The sequence below is a fragment of the Leguminivora glycinivorella genome, chromosome 10 (genome assembly GCF_023078275.1).
Source record: "Leguminivora glycinivorella isolate SPB_JAAS2020 chromosome 10, LegGlyc_1.1, whole genome shotgun sequence".
NCBI lineage: Eukaryota > Metazoa > Arthropoda > Insecta > Lepidoptera > Tortricidae > Leguminivora > Leguminivora glycinivorella.
The window spans coordinates 24,285,712-24,308,140 of record NC_062980.1 but is presented as its reverse complement, the minus strand read 5'-3'; the positions used below and the strand labels follow the sequence as shown (position 1 = coordinate 24,308,140).

The 22,429-nt window shown below is 37.4% G+C and overlaps 2 protein-coding genes across 2 annotated transcripts; both read left to right on the top strand.

The window, feature by feature from the left end:
• The first annotated feature begins 15,666 nt into the window (after nucleotides 1-15,666).
• LOC125230731 lies at nucleotides 15,667-16,943 on the top strand. Its single transcript, XM_048135991.1, has 3 exons — nucleotides 15,667-15,869; nucleotides 16,275-16,789; nucleotides 16,890-16,943. The coding sequence occupies exons 1-3, from the start codon at nucleotides 15,722-15,724 to the stop codon at nucleotides 16,941-16,943; spliced, it is 717 nt and encodes a 238-aa protein (XP_047991948.1). The 5' UTR covers nucleotides 15,667-15,721.
• A 12-nt stretch (nucleotides 16,944-16,955) lies between these two features.
• LOC125230211 lies at nucleotides 16,956-20,395 on the top strand. Its single transcript, XM_048135295.1, has 2 exons — nucleotides 16,956-17,361; nucleotides 19,173-20,395. Exons 1-2 carry the CDS (start codon nucleotides 17,091-17,093, stop codon nucleotides 19,208-19,210), a joined length of 309 nt encoding a protein of 102 aa, XP_047991252.1. The 5' UTR covers nucleotides 16,956-17,090; the 3' UTR covers nucleotides 19,211-20,395.
• Nucleotides 20,396-22,429: the final 2,034 nt, after the last annotated feature.

The window sequence follows — 22,429 nt, the reverse complement described above, 5'->3', positions numbered from 1 at the left end:
ATAATCAGACGTCAGAGAATTTTATACGAGACAAAAGTACCTGCTTAACGAACTCATGAATTTTAAAATTGACGAATATTTTAAAATGAGTCAATTAAGAGGGAACGAGGATTAGAGAAAATAAATGTTTGAGGAGTTCTGGTACAAATGTAAATTGAAGAAACTTTGTTAAATTAAGGTAAAGGACAGCGATTTTATTACTTGTTTGACTCTTCTCGCTTCAAGTTAATTGATGTCTCATTTTTAGGGTTCCGTAGTCAACTAGGGGAGCTTCACACAGTGTCATAAGACCGGAATATGTGACGGTTTATAGGTTATGATAACTAGATATACGTATATTTATGTTTGATCTTGTTTTTTTGTTTCCACGATTTTCGGTTTTTATTCACTGTTTTTTCACTTCCAGTTTATTGTTTAATTGTCACTAGTTATAGTTCGTCCCGCCGTACACTTTTTGTACTTAATGTGATTGTTGTTATTTCACTGTATTTTTAATTAAATTCGCGCTGTAGCTCAAATACGGTTCGTTACTTGACAGCTCCCGGAAGTTATGAATTTTAAGGCTGTCTGTTAAGACTATTTTAAGACTAAGGAAATCGGTCTCAAGAGACAAAGAGGTAAAACATATTGCACAATTTGCTACAATTTATTAGAATTCCGTATTTTCTGTCATTAAATTTTGTAAATCACATAAAATAGGATTCGATTACTTATCGTTAAAAAAATGTTTGACTTGGCAAAAAACCAAGCGTCTGAAACTCTGATTACATGTTGAAAAAAAAGTTGGCGGGAGTTGGTTATGCATTATTTTCTTTCGCTTTACGACAATTTCGTGGTGTAAATTGCCGAGAAAAATATAATTAATTCTTCGCAATCGAAATAAAAAACAGAGTGTACAACAGGGGCATAAATTTAATAATAATTATTGAAACCCATAGCAAATCGCGCCGAGCGCGGAAGCGCGGGAAGGAATATATCTCCCTCTCGCTTACCCGTAGGTACACCTCCTTACATACTATCTCATACCGTTCAGGCGGAATGCGGAATTACTGAAAGTACATAAATATACTAAGTTATAGTGATTTTTTTCATACGTACATAATAAACAGCATTGGTACATCAATTTCCATAAGAAAAAAGTAGATGATGTAATCTCTATCTACGAGAACTGAGTGGCGCCGCTGCAGAGCATGCTCTGCGGCGGCGCCACAATAAAAGCTCATTATTTAATTTCCCGCTATAGGTACAGTCATAACATTATACGTACATACTGTACGTCTTACGAACATCATTTTAACATATAATTAGTTGAATTTTATTAAGGTGGCGCCGCTGCAGAGTAGCACACAAATAATCACTCCAAAAGTTAAGAAAAATATGTCTCTTACTTTTGAACCATAAGTTGAAAAAATATGAAAAAAATCACAAAAGTAGAACTTAATAAAGACTATCTAGAAAAATTATCCCCTCATGCTCCCCTCATCTGTATTCCCGGGCGAATACAATCTGGGTGAATTCAAGTCAAGAGTGAATAGGCTGTTACTGAACCAGTGAGCTACAACCTCGGCCTTGTCGTCACTTTCCATCAGGTGCGACTAAGGTCAATCACTGGCCAGTTTATAATAAAAAAAAAATAAAAAAAAAAAATTATTTTGAACTTGGTACGTTGAACAGTTTTTGAAAAAAATACGGGAAACTACGGAACCCTACACTGAGCGTGGCCTGACACGTTCTTGGTCGGTTTTTAAACAATTATTTATTATCAGAGATACAAAATGAGAGCCTTATATTGTACTATGACTTCAGACAACTTCAAGTCAAATTAAATGAAAAGTACCTAACTCACCTTTATCGATCTTTATTTTCGAATTTCACGATGTAAACTGGCCGCTGATTTTCTTAAGTTTACATGTAGAATAAAAGGCTATATATTAGAGGCAGCTCAAACACACTGTTTAATACAACACTAACAACATAATAAAACACATGTTTTAAAATTAAAGTAATTTTGTACTACAATTTCCTTCCTCTCATCGCAGCGAAAATTTTCTGTCTAAAAACAAAAGACGCGCGACATGCTCATTTTTTTTCTCAGTGGCCAGTGCGCGCGGTAATTGCAACATACAGGTTTTACCATGTTACATGGTTTGAATATGACATCGAAATGAAGCCAGGGTAAGTAGCCGAATGGCACAAACGCTCACGAAACGAAACGCTCGTAGATATCTTTCTCTATCGCTCTTGCGTATTGACGCGATAGAGCCAGACTACCTTTCGCGGCGTTTCGTTTTCGTTTCGCGTCGCAGAAATGCCATTCGGCTACGGCAACTAGCCAGTGGGTGGCTTGCCTGTTCGACAAGAAAATATTGATAGATAAATGATAGATAGATAGATAAATGATCTATTGTCCACAACATTGGTCGTTACAATCTGTACTTTATATCTTAAAATTATATGCAGCCTTATACAATATGAGAAAAAATACCTTACAATCTACGTGACAAGTGGACACTCTCAGCTATGTGCTGAAGCCCCACCTTTCCGTGGTTTCAGCGCTGGTGGTCAGCCTGCCCGGCTTGAGGCGGTGACACAAAACGCCTACTACAATCTTACGAAACTTATCAACCCAGAACTATTTCCGGGTTGATGAGTTTAATAATATTGTTACATACACACATCACAGAATTGTCAGTGTCAAGTGTCAAGTGTCAATGTCACTGTGGTAAAGTAGCCCACAGAAAATTTAATATGACTATTCTCAAGAGCGCGCTGTTATTCTGATGTTATGCGTTGACAGTTCAGTATAGTAGAAAGGAGGTTCCAATGAAATTCCGCAACATAGTACGTATTCATAATATATTTCTGGTCAGGCTTAACATTTAAGACGATACGGTAGGGTTCAATTCTCCATACAAACGCTCTCGACTATTTCCTCCCTGGTTTTTGAAGATAGAGCAATGGTTTTTTCAACACAGATTGATATTATTTTTGTCTGTGTCGGACCGTTTTGATTTTTTTTATATTCTGCTTTTTAAAGACTCTAGAGCCAATCAAAAATTTCCAAAAACGGCCTTTTTCATTGTGGCGCAAAAAAAGGTGTGATACTCAAGATTGGTAGCTAAACGGTCCGACATAGATTATTTTATTGTTATTCAGATTCTCAAACTTCGTTCCGATTGATTAAGTTTTGAAGGAGGAAAGAGTCGAGAGCGGAACCTCGATTTTAAAGATTTTTTTTAAATATCTTTTGACTGAGTTTTTCGATAACTCTAGTTAATAACACTTTAACTAAAATTCCCAAGTTGAAAGGGGGGCTCCTTTCCATTTTAGCATTTTCGCTACCGTATCCTCTTAATTCTATATCGCTAAAGTAAATAAATAAATAAATAAATAAATATTATAGGACATTCTTACACAGATTGACTGAGTCCCACGGTAAGCTCAAGAAGGCTTCTGTTGTGGGTACTCAGACAACGATATATATAAAATATATATAATATCCATGACTCAGGAACAAATATCTGTGCTCATCACACTAATAAATGCCCTTACCGGGATTCGAACCCGGGACCGCGGCGCAGCAGGCAGGGTCACTACCGACTGCGCCAGACCGGTCATCAAAAGTGCCTCTCAAGTTCTTCAGGAAGCTTCAGGACACTCAAGACACAAAGTTGTGTGTCTGAAACACATTTCACCTACCCTCGGGAGACATGCATTTTACAGCACAAAAGTATTGTTAGTATCGGGGGCATAAATAAGTTTCCATGTGACACGCTTGTTATTGGTCATGAATAACATCGGAGTTGGGTTGTGAAAATAGACAAGAAATATGAAAACATGGGGTTGTTGGTTATTTTAGTGTAGGTATAGTTTTCGTATAAATATACTTAAATGCGGGATAAACAAAATAATACATACATAAATAAATAAATAAAAATAAATATTGGGGGACACCTTACACAGATCAACCTAGCCCCAAACTAAGCAAAGCTTACATGGATAAATACATACTTATATACAAAGAAAACATTCATGACTCAGGAACATATCTGTGCTCATCACACTAATAAATGCCCTTACCGGGATTCGAACCCAGGACCGCAGCTTAGCAGGCAGGGTCACTACCGACTGAGCCAGACCGGACGTCAAAACAATTACAAAAAGCAAACAACAAAACAATGTAAATACAGTTACGTCTGTATCCCATAAAGCGGTAGGCAGAGCACATAAAACAACTCTAGTGTGGTTCCACTCTTGGCAATTAAGGGGTTGAAACAAAACGAAATTGTGACATTGCAGTAACATGTTGCCAGCCTCTCGCCTACGCCACAATTTAACCCATATACCACAGTCGACTTCTAGGACACCCGGCGGCTTATAAAACAACTAGCTTTGGCCCGCGGCTTCGCTCGCGTTAAATTCGAAAATTTCGGAATTCTCCATACAAATTTCCACCTCCCATTTATGGGAAGTGGAGGGTTAGAAAGAAACAAAAAGTAGCCTATGTCACTCTCCATCCCTTCAACTATCTCCACTTAAAAAATCACGTCAATTCGTCGCTCCGTTTTGCCGTGAAAGACGGACAAACAAACAGACATACACACACACTTTATCATTTGTAATTTTAGTATGGACACACCTCGGACACTGGCGATCAAATATATGAAAGGGGCGCGTTACTAGCACACAGTCTAAGCGTGTGTAGGTTAACGCTTACTATGCTTGTATGAGTGAAATATGACAGGTCGACTGTACGCGTTTTTGACAGGCGGTAACTGTGAGGTAACCGAGAGGGGGTGGGCGACACTTTCAGCGGGGAGCGGGAGTGGCCATACTGTACGATAGTACTCTTTATTATACTGTGGTATGGATGTTATATTTAATTATCATATTTATTTCGACAGGGTGCGTCGCGCGCGCATAATAGGCAAGATCGTGACAACTACCACCATGCTGCCATCTTCGTTTTAAACCGGTAAGATTTATGGTCATTTTTTTTTTTCAATGTTGTCCACCCCACTTTTTTGTAACATGGGTATTTTTTTACGCGATTAAATAATAGTCAGCATCGCGAGGTCTATCGATCCTGATAGGAGAAACAAAATGTCCCAAGATTTCCGTACATTTTTTCGAACCTTCCATTCCGTTACCGCCATACAAAATGTATGAGAAAATGGTAACGGAACGGGAAAAAAACCTTGGGACCCTTTTTTCTCCTATTAGGATTGAAAGAGCTCGCGATTTTGAATGGAAACCACATAAAATTTTCCAAACCAAAAAAAGTGGGGTGGAAAACTTTACTTTGAAAAAGTGGCCCTTAGACTTAGTTGACATTATTATACAGGGTATTTCAGTGAACGTAATACAAAACATTTTCATTAAACTAGTCTTCCTATTGCTAAAAACCTTTGTTAGGTCGCGTGTTGTTAAACTAGTTAATAAACATTACTATCATTATTTTCCTAAATCCTGTTATTTTGGTCACAGCATGGTTACCCTACCTATAAGGTTGTTAAGAAAAAAAAGTTCGAGGCTAGTTTTGTAGTATAAACTCACCTTTTTCTGTATCTAATCTAGGCTGATAATTTATGAATAAAATGCATTCTGACGTGTTAATTGTCACTATAATCCAAAATTGTTGACAACTGATAAAAACACCAATGAGTGACCACACTTCGAAAGTTTGATTTGTTTATTTTAGAAAATTAGCAAAATTTAATTAGAATTTTAAAAGCTCAATACGTGTATTATATTCTTCGTCGTTAATAGAGCCGAATCACTTATTTTGTCTTAGGTTCATTGAAACACCCTGTATATTTGCTAAAATGCATAATCTATTAGGGCCACTTGCACCAACGAAAACTGAGGGTTAACCAGAAGACTAACCCACCATTTTTGACAGTAAGTAATTGATGGTGCAAGTGGACCTTATTGAATCTAACGCAAAACAAAATTACAAAAGTACAAACAAAATTACAAAATTATTTATTTCATAAAAAACAGTACAAATGATTTGAGGGACGGTGTCCCGGTAAGCAATATATTTGCCTGCGTTGGGAGGCACCGCTCTTCCACGATTATTCAAACTGAAACTTATATAAAGTATTTGAACTAAAACACGGTGTAAGACTTATCATACAACTTGTTATCTGGCATAAACCTAAAATAGGCCCTTCGCTTTATAGCAAAATATCAAATTATTTAGTTTTGTTTAAAGTTGACTTTGCGTAAATACAACTTTTTCCCTAATTTACTTTACAACTAATTAAAAATTGCCCTTTCCATCCAATATTATAACAAATAATTGAAATACAAAACTAAAGTTTCCAAGGGCGTTTAACTCAATAACCAATTACAATTTTCATTAAATATTTCCGTAATCAAACGAGGGTGGTCTTACGGGAAAACCTTTCAGTAACTTTGCAACTGTTTGTAATTAATTAATTTATGATTAATCGAAATGGATACCGCACTAGTATCATGGGAGTATCGGATGTTTTTGGTATTGGGTGTACCTAATTTATTGAAGAAATTTGTGGCCAAGCTATGCTATCCCAAAGACATAATTATGTAACTCCGTACAGACGGATAAAGTCTATGAAAAAAACGTAACTCAAAGTCCTAGAGAAAAAGGTACGGTGGATGGCGTTACACCTTTGGGGAACGCTCGGCTAGATGGCGCTAATATTAATATTTCTCATTTTAACACATATCAAGCTAACATTATGTTATGGGCCAAATTGTCAAAACTGAGGTTCAAAAGTTTTAAGCTTGTGTCGATAGATGGCACTCTACATTGAGAGAAATTTGCATTGTGAATTTAACAAGTTCGACTTGTTGCGGTTTATCCGTTTGAATCAGCGAAACGTATGTTTAAAACAATAAGTGTCAGGTTGTTTTTATAAAATCGACTTGTTGATTCAAATATATTGCCGATTCAAATGACAAGTAGCTTGTTGTTTGAACCAAAGAGCACGTAGGCGCTATTTTAACCAAAAAACTTGTTGAACGAACATGAAAACTGGTTGTATTTTCTCTCAGTGTATGTACTGTGATTACACATTTTACTTTGACAGTAACTCTCTATAATACTCGATCCTCTTTGGCTATACACATCTCGGACAAAGGCGGTCAAATTCACGGTGTAACGTAACATGAGGAAACCAAAAGGTTTGAATAACGCATTTCTTGAGGACAAAACAAAGATAAAATGTTACATGACGTCCAGCTAATTTCGCCAAATTTTTTTTGTGTAATTTTTTTAAAGTTTTTTTTTTCGATGTATTTTCACGTAAAAAGTAAATGTTATTCGTAAAACTGGTACTTAATATAAACATTTTAAATTTTAATCTAAAAAAATACTTTTTCAATAATATGAACAGAATCCTTTTTGAGACTGGCCAGTTGTCGCTCAAAACCGAGATGAATGGAAAAAGAGGGGGAGGCCTTTGCCCAGCAGTGGGACACAATAAGCTAGGCAGGAATGCACAATAATTGAATGATATAGTTCTGATGCCATTCTTGGACGCCTCTTGGACATCAATGCCTCTAAAATGTACTATTTAAGTCAAGTACTTAAAACTACGATGTGATGACGATTATGTCAGATCAGATTCAAAGTGACATTCTTCTCATACAAAAACGTCATTTTTAATATCCGGTCCGGTCTAGATCTAAATTTGATGTAAACTAAAGTTTGAACATGGTCAAAAATTATATTACATACACAAGTTGAGACTTTGAGTGAGTCAAGAGATCAGAGAAATCAAGGCTGTTAAGTGAAGGTCAAATTATTTTCTGAAATAATATTTTGTGTGACCTTAAGTGCGTTTTCACATTATCCGATCCGATATCGGATGTCGGACCGATATCCCATATAAATTATTTACGCCGCCAATTCTGAACGGTGGTTCATTCCTAGGCAAAACATCATAATCCCTACAACAGTACAGCCGTAGATAACTTTTTAAAAGTAAAAAATATATTTTAGTGATTCGTCGATTTCATATTTTAATTACTTAGTCTTTTTAAGGTTCCGTAGTCAACTAGGAACCCTTATAGTTTCGCCATGTCTGTCTGTCCGTCCGTCCGTCCGTCCGCGGATAATCTCAGTAACCGTAAGCACTAGAAAGCTTAAATTTGGTACAAGTATGTATATCAATCACGCCAACAAAGTGCAAAAATAAAAAATGGAAAAAAAATGTTTTATTAGGGTACCCCCCCTACATGTAAAGTGGGGGCTGATTTTTTTTCATTCCAACCCCAACGTATGATATATTGTTGGATAGGTGTTTAAAAATGAATAAGGGTTTACTAAGATCGTTTTTTGATAATATTAATATTTTCGGAAATAATCGCTCCTAAAGGAAAAAAAAAGTGCGTCCCCCCCCCTCTAACTTTTGAACCATATGTTTAAAAAATATGAAAAAAATCATGAAAGTAGAACTTTATAAACACTTTCTAGGAAAATTGTTTTGAACTTGATAGGTTCAGTAGTTTTTGAGAAAAATACGGAAAACTACGGAACCCTACACTGAGCGTGGCCCGACACGCTCTTGACCGGTTTTTTTTAAATGAAGTCCTTTGAACCAAGCTTCCAGTTTAATCAAAATGCCATTTGAACAGTTGAAAATGTTTCTTCAAGTTCGTCTTGCAAAAAATCATATTTACCTAATTTATACAAACTCCACGTTCAAACAGTTACTAAAAAACCGGCCAAGAATAGGAATATAGTAAAAAAGGCAAACTCGTTCCTGTATGTTATAAAAAGGTCCTTTCAATGCATATCTGTGGAAGTTTTTAGGAAAATATACAAAACATATGTACGACCCTTGCTTGAGTATGCATTCCAAGTTTGGAATCCATACTTTGTCAAAGACATTGACCTTTTAGAGAGTGTGCAGCGAAGAGCCACCAAGATGCCTTTCCAGCTGAGACGCCTACCTTACGAGCAAAGGCTAAGTATACTGAAGCTGCCCACGCTTAAGGACAGGAGAGCGAGAGGAGACCTTATCGAATGTTTCAAGATTGTTACCCACTGTTACAACCTCCCCGACATTCACAAAGTAGTCGCTATGAGAAGTACCAGCCGCGAGACCCGAGGTCACAGCCTAAAACTGATTCGCACTCCTACTACTACTAAAGCTGCATATCATTCCCTATCCAATCGTGTTGTAGCGGCTTGGAACAGTTTACCGGATAGTGTTGTTACTGCTCCCTCAGTGAATGTGTTTAAAAACAGACTAGACAAGTGGCTTTTAAATAATAAGATAGTGACATGACTTTGCTAACTATAAATCATGAGACACTGTGTGACATAGGCTCATCAGCTGAATAGCTGCTCGCCTATAATTGAATAATAATAATAATAATAATAATAATAATTTGAAAGAAATAAAGAGGAATAATAATAATAAGAGCGTGTCGGGCCACGCTCAGTGTAGGGTTCCGTAGTTTTCCGTATTTTTCTCAAAAACTACTGAACCTATCAAGTTCAAAATAATTTTCCTAGAAAGTCTTTATAAAGTTCTACTTTTATGATTTTTTTCATAATTTTTAAACATATGGTTCAAAAGTTAGAGGGGGGGGACGCACTTTTTTTTCCTTTAGGAGTGATTATTTCCGAAAATATAAATATTATCAAAAAACTATCTTAGCAAACCCTTATTCATTTTTAAATACCTATCCAACAATATATCACACGTTAGGGTTGGAATGAAAAAAAAAATCATCTCCCACTTTACATGTAGGGGGGGTACCCTAATGAAACATTTTTTTCCATTTTTTATTTTTGCACTTTGTCGGCGTGATTCATCTACATATTGGTACCAAATTTCAGCTTTCTAGTGCTAACGGTTACTGAGATTATCCGCGGACGGACGGACGGACGGACGGACGGACGGACGGACGGACTGACGGACAGACAGACATGGCGAAACTATAAGGGTTCCTAGTTGACTACGGAACCCTAAAAATGAACATTTTAATAGTTGAAGTACTTTCTAAATTTAGCGCTAAAATTGATGATCAAACGAACTTACCAAGTGAAGTTCGATCACAATTATGTGAGCAACTTCATTCGACGCGATTTATTGTTTACATATTGTAGTTACGCCCCCACGCATCAGCCTTGCACGGTTTTTAAAGGTTTATTTTTCTTTTATACTGGCAACACTAAAAAAAAAAACTTGCTCCCACTCCCTCGGTGACATGGCAGGTCCACTAACCGCCATTTTCCAATCATTTTGTTTACAGCATAAATATTGTGGAATTATTTCACCATTTTGAAGTAGAAAGTAGGGTAGGGTGACGTCAGTCAACAATCTTTTTAATATTGAGGGTGGGTTGTTATAAATCGCGTCGAATGAAGTTGCTCACATAATTGTGATCGAACTTCACTTGGTAAGTTCGTTTGATCATCAATTATATTTCGCAACTTCATTCTTTGCGATTTATTGTTTACATATTGTAGGATGTTCAGAGCACAAAATGTGAAATAATTCTCAAACCCACAAAGGAGATAAAATAACTGAAATTGGAGCCGTAGACCTACCCCTTTCAAAAGGTAGGTGATGGTTATGTAACAATCCAGATATTATTTTCACATTTTCAGTTATTTTTCACCATGTTTTTATAGTGTACTTTTTTATTTTATTTTTACAGGTTATTTACAATATTATAAGAGTTCTCTCTTGATTCTTCATTCGGGCAAACTGATTTAAGCAATTACAATTCTTTATTGTAAAGCAGCAAAAACAGAAGAAGATACACTCCCACTTGCTATTTTTCGTTTATCATCTAGGCTAACAGCCTATTTGTTGGATTTCGAAGTGGCCGGAAGTATAGTGCTAGTGGCAGTGAATATTTTTGTATGTTACTATTTTGGCAACGTGTGTTGTGTGTGTGACCAGGACTTAGTGGTGCTGATTTTTATATATAATATTAATGACATCGGCGGAGTCGGCGGACGTTGGAGATAATTTGATACCATACAACGACGATATGAAAAAGCCCACAAAATGAGGGCTAGCACCAGTCTTGCACATGGCAAGGATGACTATAATTGTGAAGTTTATGACACATTAAACAAATGACAGTTTGTGATGATCTTGGGATTTGTTGTCAAATCGAATCCCAGGCTCCCATGAACCGTGGCAAATGCCGGAATAACGCAAGGAGGATGATAAATTGATAACTTTATGATTATACTTAATAGCTGATTAATAAATTAGTATTTTTTCTAAATGAGGAAGTTTTATTTACATAAGTACATGGTTTGTATACGTCAAGCTAAATACATTTCAGGATTTCTGTTTTAAAAAGAAGTTGTTATCCATACTAATATTATAAATGCGAAAGTAACTCTGTCTGTCTGTCTGTCTGTCTGTCTGTCTGTTACGCTTTCCCGCTTAAACCACGCAACCGATTTTGATGAAATTTGGAACAGACAATCTTTAGACCCTGAGACAGAACATAGGCTACTTTTTATTTCGAAAAAAAGGGATGAAGGGGTTGAAAAAGAGGTTGAAAGTTTGTATGGGATTTCTTAATTTTAAATGATAAAACCATGAAACTTTATATTTTAGCACTTGATAAGAAATCATTAAACATATATTTAAAGTCACATACAGGTCGAACGCGATTAATTAACATTATTTTTACCTTTAAAATAAACATGGTGGGAAATAAACATTAACTAAAAGCGGGTAGATTATATTTATTTGTCTACCCCGAACATTTATATAAATTAATATCGGGTAGTTTTGTGTTGTTTACATCTCCGGTGACATTTTGCTGGGACGTCAGTCTTCCGCGACCACGGCCAGTGCAACCTGGCCGAAACGTTGGGAAAAAAGGTAAAAATAATGTTAATTAATCGCGTTCGACCTGTATGTGACTTTAAATATGTGTACAAAGATAGATAGATAGATATACGTTTATTTGTTTGTCACAATACACACAGAATACACAAAAGAAATAAGTTACAAAAAAGAATTAGAATACATAATAAGCAAATTGGAAAACAGGAAATTACACAGATTTTTACAATAGCGTACTATGATACTGTGCGCGTCGCAACAAGACAAAAGGGTCACGGCTCAGTATTACGCTACGCCCTGAGGCAGCAGCACTGATATTCTGCCGGAACCGGATCAGATCACGATAACACATAATTGATTGAATAAGAAATATTGTAAAGAGATGAAATTATATACCTAAAATATCTATAAATAATTGCCTATGAAACGAGTGAGATGAATGCTATGATGAAAAGAAATGTGTGTTTGATCTGTTAGATCGATAGATAGTAAAATAATTGCTACAGCTAGAGCTAAACCTGAAGCTAAATCCGGTAATCTGCAACCAGGTAGCCATAAGGGATACCCAAACTTTGTTTTTCTAAAAGATATTTTTTAAAATGACGTTTAAAAGTAAATTTAGTTTTAATTTGACGAATCGGGGGCGGGATATTGTTCCAGCACCTGGTTGCGAGATACCGGAAACAGCCTGTAAAAGCAACAGTTTTGTGAGGGTGAGCTTCTAGGAGACATCGCCTGGTAGACCGTGTACCATGTCGTTCATGGAAAGAGGATATGCGTATTTTAGAGAATAAGTAATGGGGCTTTTTGTCATTCAAAACGCCAAATAAGAGACTAGCTAGATGTAAGTGCCTCCGTGAGGACATGTTTAATATGGATGCTTTGTTGAGGTATGGTGTAATGTGTGTTCTCGGTGGTATTGAGCTACAAAAACGGAAACAGGCATTTTGGACTCTTTGGATAAGACGACGAGTTTTTTCCAATAGTCGTGGCCCGTACACAATGTCTGCATAATTTAACTTAGAGAGTACCAGCGATTCGCACAACAACTTACGAATTTCCTCATTTAAGAGGTATCGTACTTGGTATAAGACCTTAAGACGAAAAAAACACGACTTCACTAATTCTCCTATATGCTTCTCAAACCTCAGCTGGTTGTCAATGACTAATCCCAAGTTTCTAGCCTCGTCTACGCGTTCGATCAGTGAACCCCTTATAAAAATTTTAGGTTCATTACATAAAATCCTAGAGAGTTGTACTTTGGATCCGAGTATCATAAACTTTGATTTAAGTGGGTTCAACAGTAATCCGTTATTATCTGCCCAAGTGGAGATATTTTCCAGGTCTGTACTTATTTTTTGTAGTGCCTCATCGAACTGACTTGGACGGGCTGCATAATATAGTTGAACGTCATCTGCGTATAGGTGATAATTGCAGTTTTTGATGCTTTTGGTGATATCAGCAGCGTATATAATATACAGTAAAGGGCCGAGTATAGAGCCTTGAGGCACTCCTCGGGTTAGGTTTCTAGAGTCAGATATCATTACTGTACCATCGTACTTAGTTAATTTAACGGATTGCGTGCAAAGCGCGAGAACTTAAAGTGTTATATCATTAAACATCTTGATAAGGGATAGGGATAGGGATAGGGATAGCGATAGGGATAGCGATAGGGAAAGCGATAGGGATAGCGATAGGGATAGCGATAGGGATAGCGATAGAGATAGCGATAGGGATAGCGATAGCGATAGCGATAGCGATAGCGATAGCGATAGCGATGGCGATGGCGATGGCGATAGCGATAGCGATAGCGATAGCGTTAGCGATACGGATACGGATACGGATACGGATACGGATAATATGGGTATCGTTAGAGGGATACGGATAATCGGTCGGCGGTCTCTTACAATCAATGTGCTCTAAGACGATCGTTGTTTGCTTGCTTGAAGATTACGTTTGCGATAAGTATACTTAAGCAAAATGTAAAAAATTGTAAGGGATAATAGAAAAAAGTACTTTTTACCCACCGATCATAGTGTCGAAATACGGGCTATGTGGGATGTTTATAAAGGTTTCCCCAGCGTATATAGAATTACCTACGCTGTGGTCGATGTGTAATATTTCTACAATCATTGCAAGCAAAAGTATTATGTGCAATCGAAATAATCGCAGATAAATATACCTGCAGAGAAACCTACGGTCCCTACGGATCCAAATGAAAATCTTAATGAATACTTTTATTACGCGGGCGAAGCCGCGGGTAAAAGCTAGTATACCTATATTTGGTAGAGGTCTTCGATTTGTGCTTTTGCAAATATTTCCAAAGCACAATTCTAATCAATATTAGTTTTATGCAACGAAAGAATCTGTACACGAAGCTAACAGGATAAGTATCTTTTTGGGAAGTGTTTCTAGATTCAGATTTCATTATGAGCCAGATAGTTAAACACAATGCTGAGGCCTCAGGTCAAAGTCGCAAATTAAAACATGTTCTTAAAATGCTTATATTATCCGCCATGAAGGGCTCTTACTTGTAGTCATGATAACATTATATGGCGTATTTATACACAAATGTGTACATTTATTATATAATGCCATACTTGGTTCTTAATTCAAATTTCTCATACCGAAGACCAGTATCTACAGATCTAAGTATGTATTATTGTTTTTCTTTTCGTAAGCATATCCCTTGCTTTTGTAGAGAAAAAAATACATATTGCTAATTATTAAGGTTAAATGCGTTTTACTTCTTCAGTCCCAGAGGTCAATAACCTCTCCAATAGTGCTTTCCTAATAATCTAGAAGCAACTATGTAGAATCTAGATACCTAGTCTTGTGAAAACCGTGGATTGCTCTGAATCAGATTGCAACAAATTAAATATTTGTCGACTTCATGTCAAAGTTTCTGGATTCTAATGACTATTTATTGTTGAAATAATGAGAAACAAGGTCGTGTTGGTTAATTTAGACCAACTAAGTACCTTGCATTTTTAATATTAAGTAAACCGAGTGGAAGGAAATAAAATAAGCGCATCTTATCTATTTTCTAAATGTCAGGATATTTTTCCGGTATGGAAATTTACATTCAATGATAAATTTTTATTATTATGGGATAATTATATTTATATATATATTTCTTTTGTATGAATCATGTACTATTGTGATAATTATCTGGTAGTGTGCAAGTTTAAATGCTACTTGGTCTTTTACATGCAAATATATGTCTGGAGTGGTGTATAGAGCGTACCCACTATAGTTTATTTATTTAAAAACTATCAGATTAAGATTCTGAGCCAAAAATGCTCTTTTCAATTTCAATACATTACTATGGCATAGCATTTCTGACTGCTTCTCATACTTCTCCACGGCATACCAGTGTTGTAAGCCCTCTATCCTGTAGTACTCAAAAAAGGTTTAAATTAAGAAACAGATAATTTCGCTACAACCAGACAAAGTATAGATCTATTGTCAAGAGGTATAATACTCTTAAGACATTATTAATATACATAGCTGTATTGTAATTTGAGATTGATCAAGTAAAATAAAAGCGTGTTAAAAAAAAGAAGTAATTTAGTGTACGTGCAACCACAAAAAAAATGCAAGATAACCATTTAACATTTTTCAAGGTTGCGTTATTTGCCATTATCATCGTTTAATTATCCTGTCTTCGTCCTCAGAGATTTAATCTTTGACTATGTAGTAGTAGCCTATGCTACGCGCAAACCTACTCGCACAAGTTTTAGAGGGTAGAGAGAGAAAAAACCGCATTCTTTTCTCCCTCCACTATCCCACCCACAGACCGGACATTCCCAACTGCCAGGCCAACCTCATTCTTGTCCGTGCGCGCGCGGCGTTCGCACAAGTGCAATAAAAGTGAAGTTGAGTTAAAGTTAAAGTTAATTATGTCGAAGCGACCGCATGGTGAATCTCGAGAAGAAAGATGGATGAGAAAATTAAAAATGTACGAAGAAAAACTTGAAGCAAAACGTAAACGGCGCACTGATCAGTCGCAAAACATAGCTCCAAATGAGCAGGATGTGCAAAACGAAGGTGATTTGTTTTATTTTTTATAGTCAAGTATTTTCGGTGCATTCATCGAAAATATTCTATTTAAAAGTGATATTATTTTGATTAAAGGAAAAGCCGTTGCATTCATCGAGCTATTTCTTTTGCTTAAGCCAAATATTTCCGTTGCATTCATCGGAAATATTTTATTTTATATCCGTTGCATTCTTCGGATGATATAATTCCTAATTTATTTGTTTTATCCAAAAACCCGTTGCATTCATCGGGCATCTTGTTGTTTCCGTTGCATTCATCGGAAATACCGTATTTATATTATTCACATATAACTTCCTTTTTTTAAGCCCTTTGCATTCATTGGGCGACAATAATTATCTACCCTCAGTAGAAATTTATTAAATTTATTAATTATTTTTTTCGCTCGGATTCCAGAGCATACCGAGCACAATGAAGCTATACAATTTGATGGCTACCAACCTAATGAAACTGAGGACTTGCGAGATATCTGCAACATCGAAGAGCAGCAAACGCGCGATGTGGAATACGACGATTACACGTACAAGCATGTCGTATACGGAGACGCTAGTGAAATCACTGAAACCACAGCGTGCACCAGCCCGTGTTCCTTTACAACTGGTGAGAGACAGGAGAACTTGGTAGAAGATGAGTTCGACCCTAGCTTATTACAAGAACTAGGAAATGTAGAAGCGGATCCTCTGGAGTTTGGTGATGATTTGCAGGCCGAAGTAGCTGCGAGGTTCCAGAAAATTTTGCTGGACGGCCTTAAAAAAGAAAAGAAAGAGGAGCTTTTGAAAAAATACCCATTTCCCAAAAACGTTCCGCTGGCAAAAAGCCCGTCTCTAAACCCGGAAATTGGAGCCATGCTGGCCGAGGCATGCAAGTTGAGAGATAAACGGCTGCTTGCAAAGCAGGACCAACTTGGCAAAGCGCTTTCAGCGCTAGGCAAGGCTCTGACTGGCCTCTTGAAACGAACTCCGGATATCCCAGATATTATTCGGACACTCAATGACGCGGGTACTATTTTAGCTGATTCTCATTACGCTGAAACTGATACCCGCCACTCAGTCATTATGCCGCTAATAGATAAATCCTTAGCGGAACCTTTTAAAGACAGAAAAAGGGATACTTTTCTGTTTGGAGAGAAATTGGGTGAGTTGGTGAAGGACTCTTGTGGCATAAAAAAGACAGGCCAGTTAATCCAACCACCATCAACCACTCCTAATTTAAATGCCAGAGGTCCATCGACGTCCCGGGGAACGCGATATCAGCGAGGGGGCCACACGTATCAACACAGACCCGGTGGGCCGAGAGCAGCGATGTCGGGTCCGACATACCAATATCAGGCCCCAGTCTACCAATACCAAGGACGCAGGCGAGCACCCCCGCCGCCGCCTCCGCCGAGTCGCCGTCAGCCTCCACCTCCACCTCCAACACGACGACCACCTCCTCCTGCGCAGCGATCCTCAACCAACCGGCGGACCTAACTGCGCAATATCAGGTACATGCAGGGCGCCTAAAATATGTTGTTGATGAATGGAAATTAATTACAGAGGACAATTTTATAATATCCGCTGTGTCAGGCTATAAGATCCCTTTTATTATGAAACCTGTTCAAAACGTCTCTGACTATCCACGTCGTTCTTTTACGTCTAACGAACTATCTGACATAAATAATGAAATACAACACTTGCTACAAATAAACGCTATAAGGCATTGTGATCCTGTGGCGGGACAATTTATATCTGATATATTTTTAATTCCGAAAAGTGACGGTAGCAAAAGATTTATTTTAAATTTAAAAAAGTTGAACAAGTATGTTTATTCAGAACATTTCAAAATGGAGGATGTAAGAACAGCGTCTAAGCTAATGTTTCCAGGCTGTCACATGATTAATATAGATCTTAAGGAAGCATATTTTTTAGTGCCTATACATGAAAGTCATACAAAGTTTTTACGATTTTTTTTAGAAGACAATTTATTTGAATTTGTTGCTCTCCCATTTGGGCTCTGTTCGGCGCCATATATATTTACGAAGATTTTACAACCTGTTGCAACATATCTAAGATCTCAAGGCCTAATTTCGGTTAGGTATTTGGATGATATACTGTGTTTAGGAAGCTCAGCTAAAGATTGCCTAGAAAATGCAAATATTACTATTAATTGCTTGACTAGGTTAGGTTTTGTTATCAACTACGAAAAGTCTCACCTTGCACCCCAAACTACATGCAAATTCTTGGGTTTTTTATTAGATTCCAAAACAATGTCTATACAGTTACCAGACACAAAGAGACAAACAATATTACAACCAATAACTCGGTTATTTACGTCAAACAGAATGCGTATTCGCGATTTTGCTTGTATTTTGGGCTCCATTACCGCGGCGTGTCCAGCAATTGTATATGGGTGGCTGCACACAAAGTCTTTAGAAAGAGCTAAGTACTTAGCTTTACTCAATAATAATGAAAATTATGATTCATTCATGGAAGTTGCGGACAACTTATATGATGATCTTCTGTGGTGGAAGAATAACATTTTAGTCGCAATTAATCCAATCAGAGATCAAAACTATGAGCTTGAAATCTACACTGATGCTTCAACAACAGGTTGGGGTGCAGCGTGTGGTACTAACAAAACTGGCGGTCACTGGACGGCCACAGAACGAGTCAATCATAATATAAATTATCTCGAACTTTTGGCAGCCTATTTTGGTCTTATGACTTTTGCTAATAATAAAAAAGAATGTCATATACTTTTGCGCGTAGATAACACAACAGCAGTTTCTTACATAAATAGAATGGGGGGCGTCCAGTACCCACATTTAAACAAAATTACTAGGGAAATCTGGAGTTGGTGTGAGGCAAGGAAAATTTTTATATATGCTTCTTATATAAGGTCATCACTTAATGTCGAGGCAGACAGCGAATCCAGAAAATTAAATATTGACACGGAATGGGAGTTAGGTTCACAAGAATTCGCTAGAATTGTACGCTGTTTTGGGGAGCCAGGTATAGACTTATTCGCCTCTCGCATAAATGCAAAGTGTGCCCTATACATATCCTGGAAAAAAGATCCTTTTGCATACAACATTGATGCGTTTACGGTGGATTGGTCCCAATTTTATTTTTACGCATTCCCTCCTTTTGCTTTGATTTTAAAGACGTTGAAAAAAGTTGTCTCGGACAAAGCAACAGGTATTGTTGTCGTTCCCCAATGGCCATCTCAACCATGGTACCCATTTTACATGTCTCTTTGTATCAAAGAAACTGTAATATTTCCACCTAGTAAATATCTCGTTTCCTCTCCTTTCAGATCAACACACCCGTTACACCGTCACCTTTCCCTGGTAGCGTGTGTGTTATCCGGGAAGGATTCCGTAGGCAATGCGTACCTGAGACGGCATTAGAGGTCATGCTATCGTCAATTTCAGAGAAGACGAGAATTCAGTATACTACAAGCCTGAAGTTATGGTGGGAGTTTTGTTCCCAAAGGCATTTAGATTGTTATGATTTCAAAATATCATCCCTTTTAGAATTTCTTACGAATTGTTTTCAAAATGGGTCATCATATGGCACATTAAACAGTCATCGGTCAGCTATTTCTTTAATATCTTTAAATAAATTAAGTGATGATTTAAGTCTTAAACGTTTTTTCAGAGGGATTTTTCGATTAAAACCAACATTTCCACGGTATGTTTGTACATGGGATGTTAATATTGTTCTAAATTACTTAGAGGACATGAATAATGATGCAATTAATTTAGAGCAGTTGTCTAAAAAGTTAGTTATGTTGCTAGCCCTTGCCACGGGACAGAGATTGCAAACTCTATCATTTATAAAAATGTCAAATATAAAGGAATTTGATGATCGATTACTTATAACTATCACTAACTTAATTAAAACCTCGTCAATTGGCAGAGCTCAGCCAATTTTAAATTTACCTTTTTCCGCTCTCGCCCTGGTGTTTGCCCAGCGTCGACTTTACAAAAGTATGTCTTAGTAACATCATCTTTACGATCTAATACCGAGGAGAGCCTTATTCTGACCTATAAGAAGCCGCACAGGTCAGCTTCATCACAAAGTCTAGGGCGTTGGATAAAGCAGACCCTCACAGAGAGTGGCATCGACACTTCTGTTTTTACCGCCCACAGCACGAGGCACGCGGCAACCTCGGCTGCCTCGCGCGCTGGGCTAAGCGTCGATGTCATTCGAAAGTCAGCTGGCTGGACCGAGCGATCAACTGCCTTTGCGAATTTTTATAATAGACCTATAGTTAATTCTGAAACCAGCTTATTTAACTCTTTGTTATCACAATAGGGCCATACTTATAATTGTTATTATATATAGGTACTACATAATTGTTATTTTTATACGTTATAAGTATATGTTAATTGATGAGATTGTCATAATTATTATTGAAAAAGAGTACTTATTACCTTGATTTCTTTTAGATTTGTCCTTGCGAACAAATGAATAAATGGTCATTTTGATTTATGTACTATTGATTTATTTAGCAACATTGATTGCTCTCTGAACATCTACATAGTCAAAGATTAAATCTCTGAGGACGAAGACAGGATAATTACATGATCAAACGAACTTACCTGAAGTGAAGTTCGATCATAATTATCCTGTCTTCGCCGAAGAGATTTAACTACCCACCCTACCCAGGAAGGTTGCTGTCGCTACCTGTTCACTTTTCCCCTAATTATCAATGTTGCTACTATTTCCTATTACCCCTTCGTGCTCTAAAAAGAATGAGGTTGGCCTGGCAGTTGGGAATGTCCGGTCTGTGGGTGGGATAGTGGAGGGAGAAAAGAATGCGGTTTTTTCTCTCTCTACCCTCTAAAACTTGTGCGAGTAGGTTTGCGCGTAGCATAGGCTACTACTACATAGTCAAAGATTAAATCTCTTCGGCGAAGACAGGATAATTATGATCGAACTTCACTTCAGGTAAGTTCGTTTGATCATGATGTAAAAAGGATTGATATTATCTCTAATTTTGTTTATACTTTGTAAGGGTAGTTATAAAAAAAAATGCATATAGAATCAAATACAAATTCTAGAAATTTGCAATCTATGCTGGTGAATATGTTCCCTCTTTAATAGTTAACTAAAACTACCAATTTAGATACATTTAAATTTCTCGTTGACGTGTTGTCAACTTTTATCGATGTTTTTCCTAAACGGAGGGTATTATTTAAATAAAAATAAGACACACTTTTCGTATTAAAAGGTAAGTAAGAGAGATTAGTATGCTATGTTTGGAACTTCGGAATCATTGGAATACAACAACCCAGAACAATTAACAATTAAGTGGCATACGTAATTTTAGTAGTTCGAATTTTAACTTTAATTTAATAATTCTAATTTAATTGAAGTCGTCGTCGGGTCGACACACTTGAAGAGAACCACACTATCATGAGTCAAATTTACTTTCTATGTAGGTACTTTGTAAATGGGAATCCGATAATAATTTTGCATCATTCAGATTACCGTAGATATAGACTGTGGACATTGTGCGATAAACATCGTTTTTTGAAACAGGTTGTTTTCACATATAAAGTGAAGATTTTCAATCCAGGATAAATATCCTACTATCATCGGATTTGAGTATTAAAAATATGCTATATAGGCATAGTGAAATAAAAAATGCGCTTTTGTTTGTGTATACGCTTGTTATTAAATAATTACATAGGTATATTGTAATAAAAGCTTTTCTTGTTCTGTATCTCAAATACACTGATGAAGGAGGATCGTGGCCAATGAGTTAAAAAATAGCATATTACAACCCCGTGTGGGTACAATAACAGGATCATTGGTGATATCCCAGGATTTTTTAGTGAAGTGAAGTGCTGCAAGCGACCGGCGTATCTTCCTCGTGGTGTATCGTCTCCGCTGGTGTCTCCGAGGAGGCGTGCGCGAGCGCTCCCGCGCCTGGCGGCGGGCGCTGTACTCGCCCCTGCCGCAGGGCGCCGCCGCGCCGCGCCACGCTGCTGCACGAAGCTGCCCCGTATCCGACCTGCTGTTGCGATTCTCTTGAGATACTGGATTAAATGAGTTTTGTGAACATTTAACGTAGTATTTGTCCTGATTTTCCTCCTGCCAATAATTATTTGTCTGATTCTGCGAAATGATAACCACATGCTTATATAATGCGAAATGTGTCGTTGATAGGTTTTTGAATGTCCTTTGCTGAATCCGTAGCCTCTGAGAGTGCTGACAAAGTTGAAGCGATTTGTTTATTAGGCATTCTTCTGCTAAAATGTTTTATAATCCTTCAACAAGGAACGTCCTTTTAAAGGCGTGTCCGATTTTTAGGCTTGGCCCAGTAGATAAATCGAGGATATCCTCGTCTAATAATATGTCCCCCTGCTAGGACGTTACGGCTCCACGGGTTCCGTGGACCGGGTGAGCTCAGCGGGCTGCGCTGCGCGGCCTGAGTAGGGTCCGCGGTTTTATATGATCTGTTGCGGACGACTGGCCTGATCGTGATCGTTCTTGGCTGGATCGAGTCTATAGCTCCTGGTGCGGTGTCCCCGGCGCTGGTGAAGCAGGCAGCTGCGATCT

Coding starts and splice junctions, on each gene's coding strand:
- LOC125230211 (XM_048135295.1), top strand. CDS start 17,091: ATGCCAGAGGTCCATCGACGTCCCGGGGAACGCGATATCAGCGAGGGG. Junction 17,362..19,172: donor ACCTAACTGCGCAATATCAG/GTACATGCAGGG, acceptor CTCTCCTTTCAG/ATCAACACACCCGTTACACC.
- LOC125230731 (XM_048135991.1), top strand. CDS start 15,722: ATGTCGAAGCGACCGCATGGTGAATCTCGAGAAGAAAGATGGATGAGA. Junction 15,870..16,274: donor GCAGGATGTGCAAAACGAAG/GTGATTTGTTTT, acceptor CTCGGATTCCAG/AGCATACCGAGCACAATGAA. Junction 16,790..16,889: donor AGCAGGACCAACTTGGCAAA/GCGCTTTCAGCG, acceptor GTACTATTTTAG/CTGATTCTCATTACGCTGAA.